Below are 14,088 nucleotides of genomic sequence, written 5' to 3' on the forward strand. Positions count from 1 at the left end.
TCGACAGGGGTGGGGGGAAGACTTAAAATAGGGCGCGTGCCAGCCCCACCACCTTCCTGTCCGTCCCCAAGCAGTTCCCCATAACATGGCAGGTGGGCGGGCACTGAAATCGGCAGCCCGCCCGCCATATTTAAATAAATTATCAAGAGTCAATTGCGCTCATTAACAACCAATTGACCCCGATAATACACTGCCCATACCATGATACAGTTGGCGTGCGCAGTCGGGTAGGAGTGGGCAGGCTGTTTTCTTGAAAACATGTTAAAAGGGTGGGAAGGAAGGAGGGAACTATCTTTGGGGGTGGTGTGGGGGGGGTGTGGTTTGCCATTTGTGCATTGTGCCCCCCCCTAAGAAATCTTTCTTCCTACCCACCTGCTGGCCAAAACCCACCCTCCCTAACCTGGCCGATCCCTCCCTGCCCAATACCCCAGACTTAACTTGCTCTGGGATGCATTGGGCCTTCTTCTTGGGACTGGTTGCAGACCCGGCTGTGCCCACTCATGCACTCTTAGCACTGCCAGGACTGCTGGAGCTACCGGCCAATCAGGTTGGTCAGCAGCTCCTGAGGGCGGGACTTCCTCCCACTGAGGGGTGGAAGCAAGTAAGCACCCCTCCCCACCCCCCCCCACCACACAAGGATTCCCACTAATCAAACTTTATTAACCTGGTTGCACACAGCATGTCGGCTTCCTGCCAACTTTGCTTATGGGGTTAGGGGAGGTGGATCAAGCTTTCCGTGTCACAGTTTCAGGAAATGTGTTGCACTTATATTTACTATTAGAAAGTGTTTAACCTAAATGTATTGCTAACTAATAGCGACAGGGAAATCCTTTCCCACAATACTTAGGATATCAAATAGTCATTTGGTAGTACAGAACTTGAGTATTGTTGAAAAAAGAGACATGCCGATGCTTTTCGTCTTCCACTCATCAGGTCACTTCACAAGAATACCAACACAAGGGGAAAGCAATGATTTATACTGCATGAGAGGAGAGTGCTGATTGGTTGGCAAGTGGACTCAGATTGATAGAGGCGTTGCCATGGAGAATGCACCAGTGATGGGTGACTGACGTTTAACTGCCAAGTATTGAATTCAAACCAGGCAGCTTGACCCTGATTGGTCAAGGGTTGCCCTGAGGAATGAGTCAGTGAATGGCTGTCACTTATTTTGTTTAGCTGAAACAGGTGCAACATGTGTACATGTTCTTTCTGTCTGCAGACGTCTGATGTAGCTTCCAGACATGGAAATGCGCCACATTGCGAGCCCAAATGACAATCTTAAATTGTTTGTCAGCGTAATTCTTAGCACACTGAGGATTATTTAGCAAATGTTGTCCAATCGCGGAATCACATCTAACGTTGGACACTGTCTTTTGAGTTATGCAAACACGGTTTGGTTGGGTTTGGTCTGTACCTTGCCCATTGCCAACAGGAGCTAAGACATACTGTTTGATATGATCCTCCTGTCTTTGGGATGTATGGCCTACAAATTTAGCATCACACTAGCACTGAAATTCATATACCATGTTACTCATCTGTGTGATAGGCAGAATGTCTTTTCCGTTTGACGGCAGCATCCTGTTAGTGGTGAATACCATTCATATTGCAATTGCATAGTAGCAGTGTGAAACAGCTAGCTTCACCTGTTGCTCAAATTTTTGAGATACCTTGCCCTTCCAGGATAATCTGAGGTAGACTGGGCACTTTTCAGGGCTGAAAGTGATAGCTTTAGGCCTGATCATGAGTTTGCGTGATATACAGCACAAAATGATCTGATCAGTGTAGCCATTATCCCACAGGATGCCTTTGATGCGCCGTATTTCATCATAAAGCTTGCATGGTGAGCAAACGGCTCTATTTACCAAGGTTGCCGATAAGACAATATTACAGCGCGTGGAACTGTAGGAGTTCGAACACGTGTATTTACCAGTGAAGGTAGGCTTGTGGTAGACGATGGTAGAGAACCCCCTGGCAGATTTCTCAACTAGTACGTCGAGGGGATTTCATTTAACTGCTTCTTTTCAAAGGTGAATTGGAGTGCAGGATGGAGCCCATTAAGACATGTAAGGAAATTATTACATGCAGCTGCAGATTTAAATATAGCGAACGTACCATCCACATATCGAATATATGTGAGGGGTAGGAGGTTAGGTGTCATTCCATTCTCATGGAACCCAACAAAGATGTTTGCAAGAGCTGGGCCTGGAGGGGATCCCATGGCAACACCATCTATTTGGGCACAAATGGTGTCATTAAAACTGAACTCAGTTGTGTGAGTTGCCGAGTTCATAACTTTGTTCATTTTGAGTTTGGCTCTGTGAAATGCCTTGAGAAGCTTCTCCTCCATCAGGGTGAAATGTAAATGCAGGCTGTGGTATGGTCGGGTTTTTGTCTGTCAGGCAGAAGAGCTGCCAATTCACTGTTACCAAAGACCAGTTTCACCCCCTTGGTGTCTGTGGGACACTGCAAAACAATTCAGAATGATCATTGTCATTTCATTGGCGCACACAGCAGCCAATTGCGCACAGCACATTTTCAAAAACACCTAAGGTAAATGACCAACTAATCTTTTTTTTTCTGGTAGCATTTGCCAAATGAATAGCTGGTTCCTTGCTCTTCTTTCATTAGTGCGATGGGATCTTTTTCATCCGTCTGAACAGGCAGGTTGAGCTTCGGTTTAAAATCACGTCTGAAAGGTGTCACTTTCAATAATGCAGCCCTGTGCTGAAGTGTCAGATTATGTACTCTAGTCCTGGGGTGGGGTTTGAACCCACAATCTCAGAATTTAAGAACAAAAGTAGACCATTCAGCCCCACCAAGTCTGTTCAGCCCCTCCAGCCCATTCAGTTTTTTGTCCTTCTCTAACAGAAGTCTATTGGTAATGTGGTATATGATTTTCAGTGCCAGTGTGATGCTAGGTTTGTAGGCCGTTTGTCCCAAAGACTGGTGGGTCATATCAAACAGGATGTACCAGCCACTGTTCGCAATGGGTAAGGTACAGACCGTACCCAACCAGCCCATGCCTGCAAAACTCAAAACAAAGTGTCCAACATTAGATGTGATTCCACGATTGGATAACATTTTCTATATAATCCTCAGTGTGCTAAGTATTACACTAACAACCAATTTAAGATTGTCAGTTGGGCTCGCAGTGTGGTGCATTTGTGTGTACTGGAAGCTACATGTATTAATACATGGGGCCCTGTTCTTTGCAAACAGAAAGGACATGTACACACATTGCACCTGTTTCAGCTAAACAAAATAAGTGACAGCCATTCGCTGACTTATTCCTCAGGACAATGTCTTGATCAATCAGGGGCAAGCTGCCTGGTTTAAATTTCAAATAATGCTTGGCAGTTAACTGTCAGTCACCATCACTGGTGCATTCTCCAAGGCAATGCCTCTACCAATCAGAGTCCACTTGCCAACCAATCAGCACTCTGTTCTCATACAATATAAATTGTTGTTTCCCCCTTGTGTTGGTATTCTTGTGAAGTGTCCTGATGAGTGCAAGACGAAAAGCTTCAACATGTCTCCTTTCTCAGCAATACTGAGGATATGGCTAACACAGTAACATTCACACCTCACAAGTACCAAGCAATGACCATCTCCAACAAGAGAGAATCTTACCATCTCGCCTTACATTCAATAGCATTACCATCACTGAATCCCCTATCGTCAACATCCCGGGGGGTTACCATCAGCCAGAAACTGAACTGGACTAGCCATTTGAATATTGTGGCTTCAAGGGCAGGTCGGAAGCTGGGAATTCTGTGGCGAGTATCTCACATCCCGACTCCCCAAAGCCTGTCCACCATCTACAATGCAGAAGTCAAGAGTGTGATGGAATAGTCTCCACTTGCCTGGATGAGTGCAGCTCCAACAGCATTCAAGAAGCTTGACACCATCCAGGACAAAGCAACCCAATTGATTGGCACTTCATTCACCACCTTAAACATTCATTCCCTCCACCAACGATGCACACTAGATGTAGAATGCACAAGATACACTGCAGCAATTCAACACGATCCCTTCAACAGCACCTTCTAAACTCACGACCTCTACCATCTAGAAGGACGAGGGCAGCAAATGCTTGGGATCACCACCAACCGTCAGTTCCCCTCCAAGCCACACACCATCCTGACTTGGAACTATATCGCTGTTCCTTCCCTGTCACTGGATCAAAAATCTGAAGCTCCCTCCTTCACAGCACTGTGGGTGCACCTACACCGCATGGAGAGCAACAGTTCAATAAGGTGGCTCACCACCACCTTCTCAATAGCAATTGAGGATGGGCAATAAATGCTGGCCTATCCAGTGATGTCCATATCCCACGAGAAGAATAAATGAAAAAGAATTCGAAAAGTGTTCTGAAAACTGTCTGGGAGGCTAAGGATAAGGAAACTTTGAGAAATGGAAATCATCATGAACATCAGATACGGCTTTTGTAGCGTCAATCTGTGTAACCATGGGAAAACGATGAACACCATGTAGGATGCCAATGGGTTATTAACCCCACAGTCTCCTGAAGCAGAAGAACTGGCCATTCTGAGTTTCGGATTGTAAATTCTACTTAAGATTGTGTGAAGCTCTGTCTGTAAAACTTATTTTTATGTGTTGAACAAACTTAGTGCATGACTAATATGATACATAAATCTGCATTAATCATGTGCAGGTGAAAATACTGTGGAACGTTCATTGATCTTGCAAATTGCACCATTTTGTGATGTCGAAAACAATGAAACATTATTCCGGGCTCTGCCAGCAGAAATGATTGCATCTTACTGTATTATTGGCCTGCAGTATGAATAATAACTGTTGCTAAATGTGAACTGAATTTAGAGTAAAATTAACAACTTGATATTGCAACTTCATCTGCAGAATTCTTGATTTCACCACACCCCCTCCCCCCACAACATCACCCTGACAGATAACTACATATCCAGCCCAAACCCAATTCAAGTCTAGGCAATGCATTTACAGAACTGGTTGCCCATTCACACCCATCATATAGAATACCTGGTACAGGCACAACATAATTCATCACAAAATATTCACAAATTTCTGCATTGACAATTAAACTCAAATACAACAGCAAATATTCAAATTCTACCTCTCAGACATTGGCGCCTATTAACTCCCTCAGAGTTCCCGGCAGTCGCACAGGCTTTTAACACCTAGGAATACAGTCACTAACTATTTGCTCTGTGATTGACCTTATCTTCTCTTGTGCCCTCTTGGTGGCATCTTGCACTAATGGCTCTGGCTTTGCCCCTACAGTTCTTAAAACAAAATCAGAAAGGTAGCAGCAAAAGCAACACCAATCCTACATGCCATTCTCCATTGTCAACATTATGAACAACTATGATTGGAGATCTTTAACCTGGTAACATTGCATTTTTTGCATTATTCATCACTAATTTATGCAGCCATTTTGCAGCTGTTACCACAGCCCTTCAAATTGGAAGTGATGCTTCAGCCCAAAATCAACCCTCAATAAGTAGGTAATTAGCCAGAGTCCATGAAGGATCATAGGCATCTCTCTCCATTAAACAGAGACAATTGGTTATGTAGCTTGAGGGGAACCACTCCACGTCAAGCCTGCGGCAAGGTAAGGAGGCAGATCTCCATGAACTACCACAGCCGATACAGGGATTGAACCCCAATGAATAAGTGTGTCAACAACAAACAGGATACATTTTGTTAAAGGTTTTGGCTACAAAAGATGGTCAAGACCTGAGAGTCAATCCTGGTCCTTCAGACTGGTAAGTCATCTAAGAACATGACTGTCTCTAAACGCTTGTACACTTGTGAAACAGAGATGTCGTCACTGGTAGGACTGGGCGCAAATATCTCTCACTAGGTTAGCAGCTTGCTAACAGCATGAAGTAATATGGACTGATTCACCTGGCAGGACCATTAGGGACTGCCTATCACAAGGCCATTGTGTCAAAGTTCCTCATTCTTTCGAGCATAGATGATTAATTGTTGATTTGATTAAGGTGTTTAAGATGATTAAAGGATTTAATAGGACAGGTAAAAAAAATCAATTTCCTCTGGTTTGGGGAGGCCAGAACAAAGGGATGTAATGGTCCGACTGAGAGGAAGAACAGGCTCAAGGGACAGAATAGCTGCCTCCTGTTCCAGTGTTACCATATTCCTAAGCATTTGCCCCCACCCCATGCTTGACTGCCAGAGATAGATGACATTACAAGGAATTCAAACAAAAATCTAATCTTTTTGAAAAGACTGGGTCCTGAGATTTCATCCACAGACAGCAGTTGTTTACCCATCACGGACAGTATGGCAGAAGCCAAGTGGCAAAACACAAATGCCTGGAGATTCTTCCTTGGGTGCAAAATGAACCAACTGTTTCCCTCATTTTTCCAATGTCAAGTATTGGCAACTCCAACTCTCTATTCCATTACTAGCCGTAAACCAGGAGGGGCAGTTGGTATCTCTCTCTCGCTTTGTTCACTGCAATTCTGCACACCACTATCATTCCTCCCTCCATCCAGTTTCTGATGTGGTCCACCGATCTGGTCCTTCTGTAACCTGGCCTGTCCTTTTTTGATGTTTCACCTTCTATTGACATTAACACCAGATTCTCACCCTGCCTTTTCCAGTGGTCATACTTCCTCAATTTCCATTTCTTCATTTGAGCTAAAAGCCCATAAGATGCTGTGACTCCAATTTTCTTGCAGACAAAATCATTGGTTCTTTGGTCTGTCCGTCTGATTCTAAGGACCCTTTGCTAAAGCCACATTCAAAAGTTGTAGTCCTCTTCTCGTCAGTATTATTGAGGGCCCAGCTCCCACACCCACACAGTGCAATACTCCATACTGGTGATGTTGCAAGTTGCTTTTTTAAGTGAAGGCTGATATTGGGTGCCCTCCATACTTCATTCAGCTGATGAGTTGTAGTGCAGGCGGTTACTAGCCTTGTCTTGATTTCAGTGTTACTACCCACATTTGTGACCACTTTTGGTCCCAGAAATCAAAATTGATCTATGTTCGTGGTGGACTAAATCATCACACTCCTGTCACTGTGAATTGAAAGTCTTGTTGTTGTTGATGCTCAACCCAAACTTCAGACTTGACTTCCCCAGTTCTTCAGCCATCATGGGTAGTTCTTGTTTATCTTCATCATTAAGGTAATCTCATCAACATATCTGGTGTTCCAAATGTTGTGACCACCAAAACTGGCCCCAAGATGTTCTGGGAGAGCAGAGCTGACTTCTCACTTGACGTTTTTCACCTACAGCATTGAAACATAGTGATGAAAGCAGACATCTTTGTCTGATTCCTCTACCAAAAGTGAATGCCTCCGTCTTCTATCCAAATACATGTTTTACATCTGGGATTCCAGATTCCTTGGATGGCAGGATTGTCGTATGAGGAGGGATTGGGCCGAATAGGCCTGTATTCACTGGAGTTTAGAAGAATGTGAGGGGATCTCATTGAAACGTATAAAATTCTGACAGGGCTGGATGGACTGGGTGCCGGGATGTTTCCTCTGGCTGGGAGGGGGTCTAGAACAAGAGGTCACAATCTCAATATATGGGGTAGGCCATTTAGGCTTGAGATGAGGAGAAACTTCTTCACTCAGAGGGTGGTGAACCTGTGGAATTCTCACCAGAAGGCTGTAGAGGCCAAGTCACTGAATACATTTAAGAAGGGAATAGATTTCTAGACTCTAAAGGCGTCAAGGGGTATGGGGAGAGAGTAGGAGCACGGCGTTGAGATAGAGGATCAGCCATGATCATTTTGAATGGCGGAGCAGGCTCAAAGGGCTGAATGAGCTACTCCTGCTCCCATTTTTTGTCTCTTCATAAAGTCTCTGAACGAGCCAGATCACATCACTCAGGGTTTTCCATAGCTCAGCATGGTGGACCAAGTCAAATGACTTTGTGTAGTCTACAAGCAGCATCTGCAATTCCTTGTCATTTTGCTTTTAGACATGCTTCTCATTTATGTTGCACAGCACTAGAACGGTATTTGATGTGTCTTTGCCTGTGATGGAACCGAACTCACCTATTTCTGGTATGATGCCCCTCACCCGAATTTAAAATCAGTGAAAATTGGCATAAATCAGTGTAAAGAATCAGGGCTCAAGGAAATGACAAAACTCTTCTCTGTGTCTTAAAATTTAAGGTCTGTGTTCATGTCACCATCATCCATGCACATCAGCCCCATTGGGAGTGAAATTGGATATGGGTTGTGGTGGGCAAACAAGGTCCCAAATTTTGCCACCTTTTAAACAACACATCTGATATTCAAATAAAAGCAAAATACTGCAGATACTGCCAGACCTGCTGAGATTTTCCAGAATTTTCTGTTTTTACATCTGATATTCAGCTTGATTGGAGTCAATGGAATCGAGATGGTGGGGATGTAGATAAATAGAGACCAATGTCATGCTGGCTGGATTGAACCTTGTTCAATTTTATGTTGAAAATGTTTAAGAAGACAAAATTTTTCAAATTTTGATTGTGGCTGATACCTATGCCGTAAAAAATGCATTAAATGAAACAGATAATACAGAGCAGATTTCAGTGATGAAAATATTTTTTTAAAAGGCTCAAAAAATCGTGATTAAAAGACCAGAAAAATAGCTTTGGTCCCTGTTGCACCTGGAAACCAGGCCACAGTGCTGAGAGACCTATCCCCAAACAAGTGCTATTGGAGGAAACACACATCTGAGAGTCGGGGTGAGTTTTGTAAGTGGAAATTCATTCAGACAGTGGACAGGTATAAACGGTCAAGAAGATTTGGGTGTATTGAGATTCCACACATTAATCACTGATGGCCAAAATTCTACCATTTTTTAAGGCATGTAATTGGTTTGCCTCTAGATGCTGGTTGTATTTGGCGGCGAATGCAAAGGAAACTCAAGCCCATGAGCTGAAGAAAGTGTACAAATGTACAATGGAATGCCAGGGTAGCCACGATTACATCATCTTTCTTTTAAACATGAAGTGAATCTGGACAGAAGTCATGCAAATTGGCCCAAAACTGGAAATTTCGAAATTGAATAGGACCTCCAGATCCACATGTCACTTTGAGGTTATCTCTAGTATTATGTGGTGAGATGTAGAAAGTGCAACACACGCGCACACACACACACACACACACACACTCTGTGACAACTGACACATGAGGAATACTGGCTTGTTCAACAGTTATTAGATATTTCCTCTTGTCTCCTGTAGGCTTCGTTCAGGAGCTGTATCTCTTCCTGATAGCCAGATCTGTCACGGTTCTGTTTGTGGCTGTTCTGTCTATGAGCCTCCACCGTGTCTGGGATCGATATGTTGATGTCACTGCCAGAGTGGCCAGTGGGAATGAGCAGTGAGTAGGAGGCCGACTCAGCCAGGTCCACCGAGACGAAACGGTTCTCGCGGCGCGAGTAACGCAGGGAAGGGGAGCGGGCCTGCGCCGAGGACTGGCTGATGTTGCTGACGATGGACACGGTGTCCAGTGCCTCCTCATTCTCGCAGATCTCCAGCACTTCCAAATGGATTTTGACACTAGCGTCGGCCAGACTGCCTGGCGGGTCCTCAGCACTGGGTTCGTGGCCCACGCTCTTGGAGCGATACACCTCGACCTTCTTGGCCACTGGCGTTATCTTCCGCCCCTCACCGCTGATTTCATACGTGGATAAGGAGAGGGTCTTGCCAGTGTTCGGAGCGTGCAGTGAGACCATTCCCTGAAAGGCACACAGCGGGATAGACAATCCGCCTGGTCTCTGGAGGAAGGAAGAAAAGAAAATCGTTATTGACGCTGGTAGTTCCTGGGCAGCAGAGCAAGACATGTTCATCATTACAAAAACCCATCAGTCACCAAAATTGTCATTGGAATTACATAGAGCTTTGCCACAGGGACTGAAGAGCACAACAAATCACTCAACAACTTGTGGGAATTCACAACTCACAGGTTATTTCTTCACACAGAATCACATAGTATCTTTACAATGTGGAAGAAAGCCATTCAGTCCATCGAGACTGCACAGGCTCTCTAAAAGAGCGATCGCCCTGCCTTCACCCCGTAACCTTGCACATTCTCTCTTTTCAGGTAACAATCCCATTCCCTTTTGAATACCTCGATTGAATCTGCCTCCACCACCCTTTCAGGAAGTTTGTTCCAGACTCCAACCACCCCCTGGGTGAAAAAATGTTTCCTCACATCACATTTACTCCTTTTGCCCATTATTTTGAATCTGTGTCCTCTAGTTTTTGATGCTCACTTGGAGTGGGAAGAGTTTCTCACTATTTACCCTGTCCATACCCCTCAGGATCTTGAATACCTCTTTCAAGTCTCCTGTTAGCCTTCGTTTCTCCAAGGAAAACAGTCCCAAGCTCTCCAATCTATCCTCATAGTTACAGTTCTTCATCCCGGGAATCATTCTTGTAAATCTCCTCTGTACTCTCTCCAGTGCCTTCACATCCGTCCTCAAGTAAGGCACCCAGAACTGGATGCAGTACTCCAGATGAGGCCTAACTAGTCACAAATTGTTGCAGGATTTGTGCAGCTCCACCTTAACCAGTGCAATAAAATTCTTGTATCTGTTCCTGATGAGTGGTGCGCTTTGACAGATCAGAATGGACTGTGCTTAAAACTTATTCAGTCAGGCAACATGGATTTTTTTTTACCTTACCAACAAAGATGGGCTTGTTTCTTTCTCATCAGAATTTTGGCTGCCATCTATGTAAGTTTGAGTTTACATCTCAATAATGGTGAGTGCCATGTTAAACCTGCCCGGAAACTGGTCAAATGGTAAATATGGATGACAGATGGGAAGGAACACTAGTGGCAGATTGTTGGAGCAGGGGTCCTTTGGTGACACTCACCAGCAAACAGGCTGAGGTGGAAAAGGTCTGTGATAATGAGAGGGGACGTGTTCCCCTCTTTAACTCCCGCCCCCTCCCTCAACTGGGGGCTGAGTGGGAGGTTTAATATCGAGGCCTTCATTTTCTGGCAGGGAGAGTTGAGGGAGAATGTTGACCAAGCCAACAGACAATCTTCTCTTGCTTTTCAAATTGCACCCTGGGCTATCCAGATGGGGACAGGTCAGGTCCAAGCTTAATTGTGCATCCAAAAGATGCCTATTCCAGCGAAGTAGTACTCCCTCATTCCTGCTCTAAAGTTCCAATCTCGATCATGTGCTCAGGTGTGTACTAGGACTTGAATATGCGACCACCCAACACAGGGTTTCGGAAACCTTAACACCAAGAAGAGCCATGTTTTAAATTTAGTCAAAAACGCAATATTTTAAGAGCTGCTATGCTGTTACTTAAATGCCAATAATAATGAAAAACAAGAGGCACATTTCAACAACATTTTAAAGGTTATCATTGGATGGATAAAGCACAGAAGGAGGCCATTCTGCATGTCTGTGCTGCCTCTCTGAAGGGGTAATTCAGCCAGAGCCATTGCCCACTTTCTCCCCATAGCTCTGCACATTCTACCTCTTCAGATAATAATCCAATTCCCCCTTGAATGCCTCAATTGAATCTGCCTCCACCATACTCTCAGACAGTGTATTCAAGATTCTAACCGCCTGCTGCATAAAAAAGTTTTTCCTTATGTCGCCATTGCTTCATTTGCCAATTACCTTAAATCTCTGACCTCTAGTTCTCAATTCCTCCACTAATAGGCACAGTTTCTCCCTCTCTACTCTGTCTAGACCCCTCATGATTTTGAATATTCTTTTAAACCAGCTCTTGTCCAAGCAGAATGCCTCCAATTTTCCAACATAACCAAAGTTCCTCATCTCTGGAACCATTCTTGTGAATTTTTTCTGCACTCCCTCTAATGTCTTCACATCCTTCCTAAGCTGTGGTGCCCAGAACTGGATGTAATACTCCAATTGAGGCCGAACCAGTGCTTTATACATAACATAACTTTCTTGCTATTGTACTCTATGCCCCTAATGATAAAGTCAGGATGCCGTTTGCTTTATTAACTCCTCTCTTAACTTGCCCTGTCAGCTTCAATGATTTATGCACAAAAAACCCAAGTCCCTCAGCACCCCCTTTAGAATTGTACCCTTCATTTTACATTTTCTATCAGCGTTCTTCCTACAAAAATGAACTGCTTCACACTTCTCTGCATTAAACTTCATCTGCTTCTTGTCCGCCCATTCCACCAACCTGTCTATGTCCTTTTGAAGTTCTACATGATCCCCCTCATAATTTACAATGGTTCCAGATTGTGTATCATCCACAAATGTTGAAATTGTGCCCTATATTTAGAAGAAAGTTGTTAACTGAATGTGCTCGTGAAAAAGTATCAATGCTAATAAAAGCCTAAAAAAAATGAAACCAGCCATTCAATTACCATTAAAATGGGTTTGATCGGTCAAGGTCGGGATATGCAGGTGAGTCCTTAATGAGCTGCATGCAGCTTCTGAACTGTATTTTGCAGACCTCTGGCCGATCTCAAAGCCAGGACTGTTGTCAAACAAGCTAAATTGGTGTTCAGCACCACAGTTCAATGCACTGTATTATCCAACTTGCCTTTTTGTTAATGGGGTCCTTGTGATTCTTTTTCCTAAGTTTCCATTTCTTCCCCGCATGTTAAATAATTTAGCAGTTGCATCTAACAGTGGAATCTCTGCGGAGTGGAGACAATTAGTCTCTATCCTTGATTTAACAAGCTGAAAGCTCTCATTCATGCAGTAACAAATAATTTAGAAGGGCATTGATGAAACACGCCTCACTGAGGGGTCAAGATGGCTCGGTTTCTGCGGTGTGGTGACTGGCAGCTGCTACACGTCCTGAATGCAAAGGTGAAGCCTTGACAAAGGGTTTCTGGAGATAAATGCCTGATGCAGACAGAATAGCTCACTGACTGCCTGTCTCTAGGGAGAGTTGCTGTCAATAGTGCATGACAGCCACTGGAGGAGCCTGACAGCCATATCTGTCTAACTGAGATAGCTAAAGCCAGTTAGCATGGTTCACTGCTCTGTGGAGCTATTCATCTTGCATTAACTTTCTTGTTCCACTTCACAAATCTCACAAGAATGTTGGCATTTCTAGGGGCAAGGTGAAAAAAAAAACTTTTAGCTTTAATATTGATGTCCGTTCCTAATTGTGTCTTGATCCTACTTGCTAAAATCACCACTAGAGAAGATTCCTCTCTGCATTGTGTCTGTGACTTGTACTCATGATAAGAATATTTGCCCTGACTGCTGCTGTTTGTCGGATGAGGCATAAAACTGAGGTCCTGTCTGCTCTCAGGTGGATGTAAGATATCCGTGGCGCTATTCAAAGAGAGCAAGGGAGTTCTCCTAGCATCCCTCAATGGATATTATTAAGACAGGTTATCAGGTCATTTATTCCATGGCTATTTGTGGGATCTTGCTGTGCGCTAATTGGCTTCCTCATATCTCTTCATTACAACAATGATGACACTTTGAAAGTCATTTTTCTTTGGCTGTGAAGCACTTTGACATGTCCTGAGGGCATGAACGGTGTTGTATGAGTGCAATAAGAGCAGAAAATGCAGGAAATACTCAGCAACTCTGGCAGCATCTGCGGATAAAGAAAGAGAGTTAATGATTCAAGGTCCTGAACTTTCAGCAGAGCTGTCTGAAATGTTAACTCTGGTTATCTTTCTCCTCACATGCTACCAGACCTGCTAAGTATTTTCTGGCATTTTCTGTTTTTCTTTCAGATTTCCAGAATCTGCAGTATTTTGCTTTTGAAACTGCTGTAAAAACGCAAGTTCCTTCCCTTTTTATTTCTTATTATATGCCAAACTTTGTATTTTGAACCACTTTTTCCCTTCCGAACTAAAAATAGAAAAGAATGTTTCACTGTGCTTTTTGTGGGAAGAGAGCAATGTATATATTCTCAAACGATTCTTCTTAGAGCAGTGAAGGTTTAGGTGAGATTTAATAGAGGTCTTCAAAATCATGAAGGGTTTTGATAGAGTAGATATGGAGGAAGCGTTTCCATTGCCAAAAGAGTCAGTAACCAGAGGACACAAATTTAAGGTATTTTGCAAAGGATTAGGAGGCAGATGAGAAGAATATTTTTTACACAGGAAGTTGTTGTGATCTGGAACTCATTGCCAGTGCAGGAAG

At 43.8% G+C, this 14,088-nt stretch overlaps 1 protein-coding gene across 1 annotated transcript in view; it reads right to left on the reverse strand.

Moving 5' to 3' along the window:
• Positions 1 to 9,174: 9,174 nt before the first annotated feature.
• The window catches only part of LOC144694098 (putative G-protein coupled receptor 149), a 35,472-nt gene continuing 30,558 nt past the window's right edge, over positions 9,175 to 14,088 (reverse strand). The window contains exon 4 of the mRNA XM_078564457.1: positions 9,175 to 9,747. Coding sequence (XP_078420583.1) covers positions 9,175 to 9,747 — 573 coding nt within the window. The remainder of the gene's footprint in view (positions 9,748 to 14,088) is intronic.

Source organism: Cetorhinus maximus, chromosome 19 (genome assembly GCF_964194155.1).
Source record: "Cetorhinus maximus chromosome 19, sCetMax3.hap1.1, whole genome shotgun sequence".
NCBI lineage: Eukaryota > Metazoa > Chordata > Chondrichthyes > Lamniformes > Cetorhinidae > Cetorhinus > Cetorhinus maximus.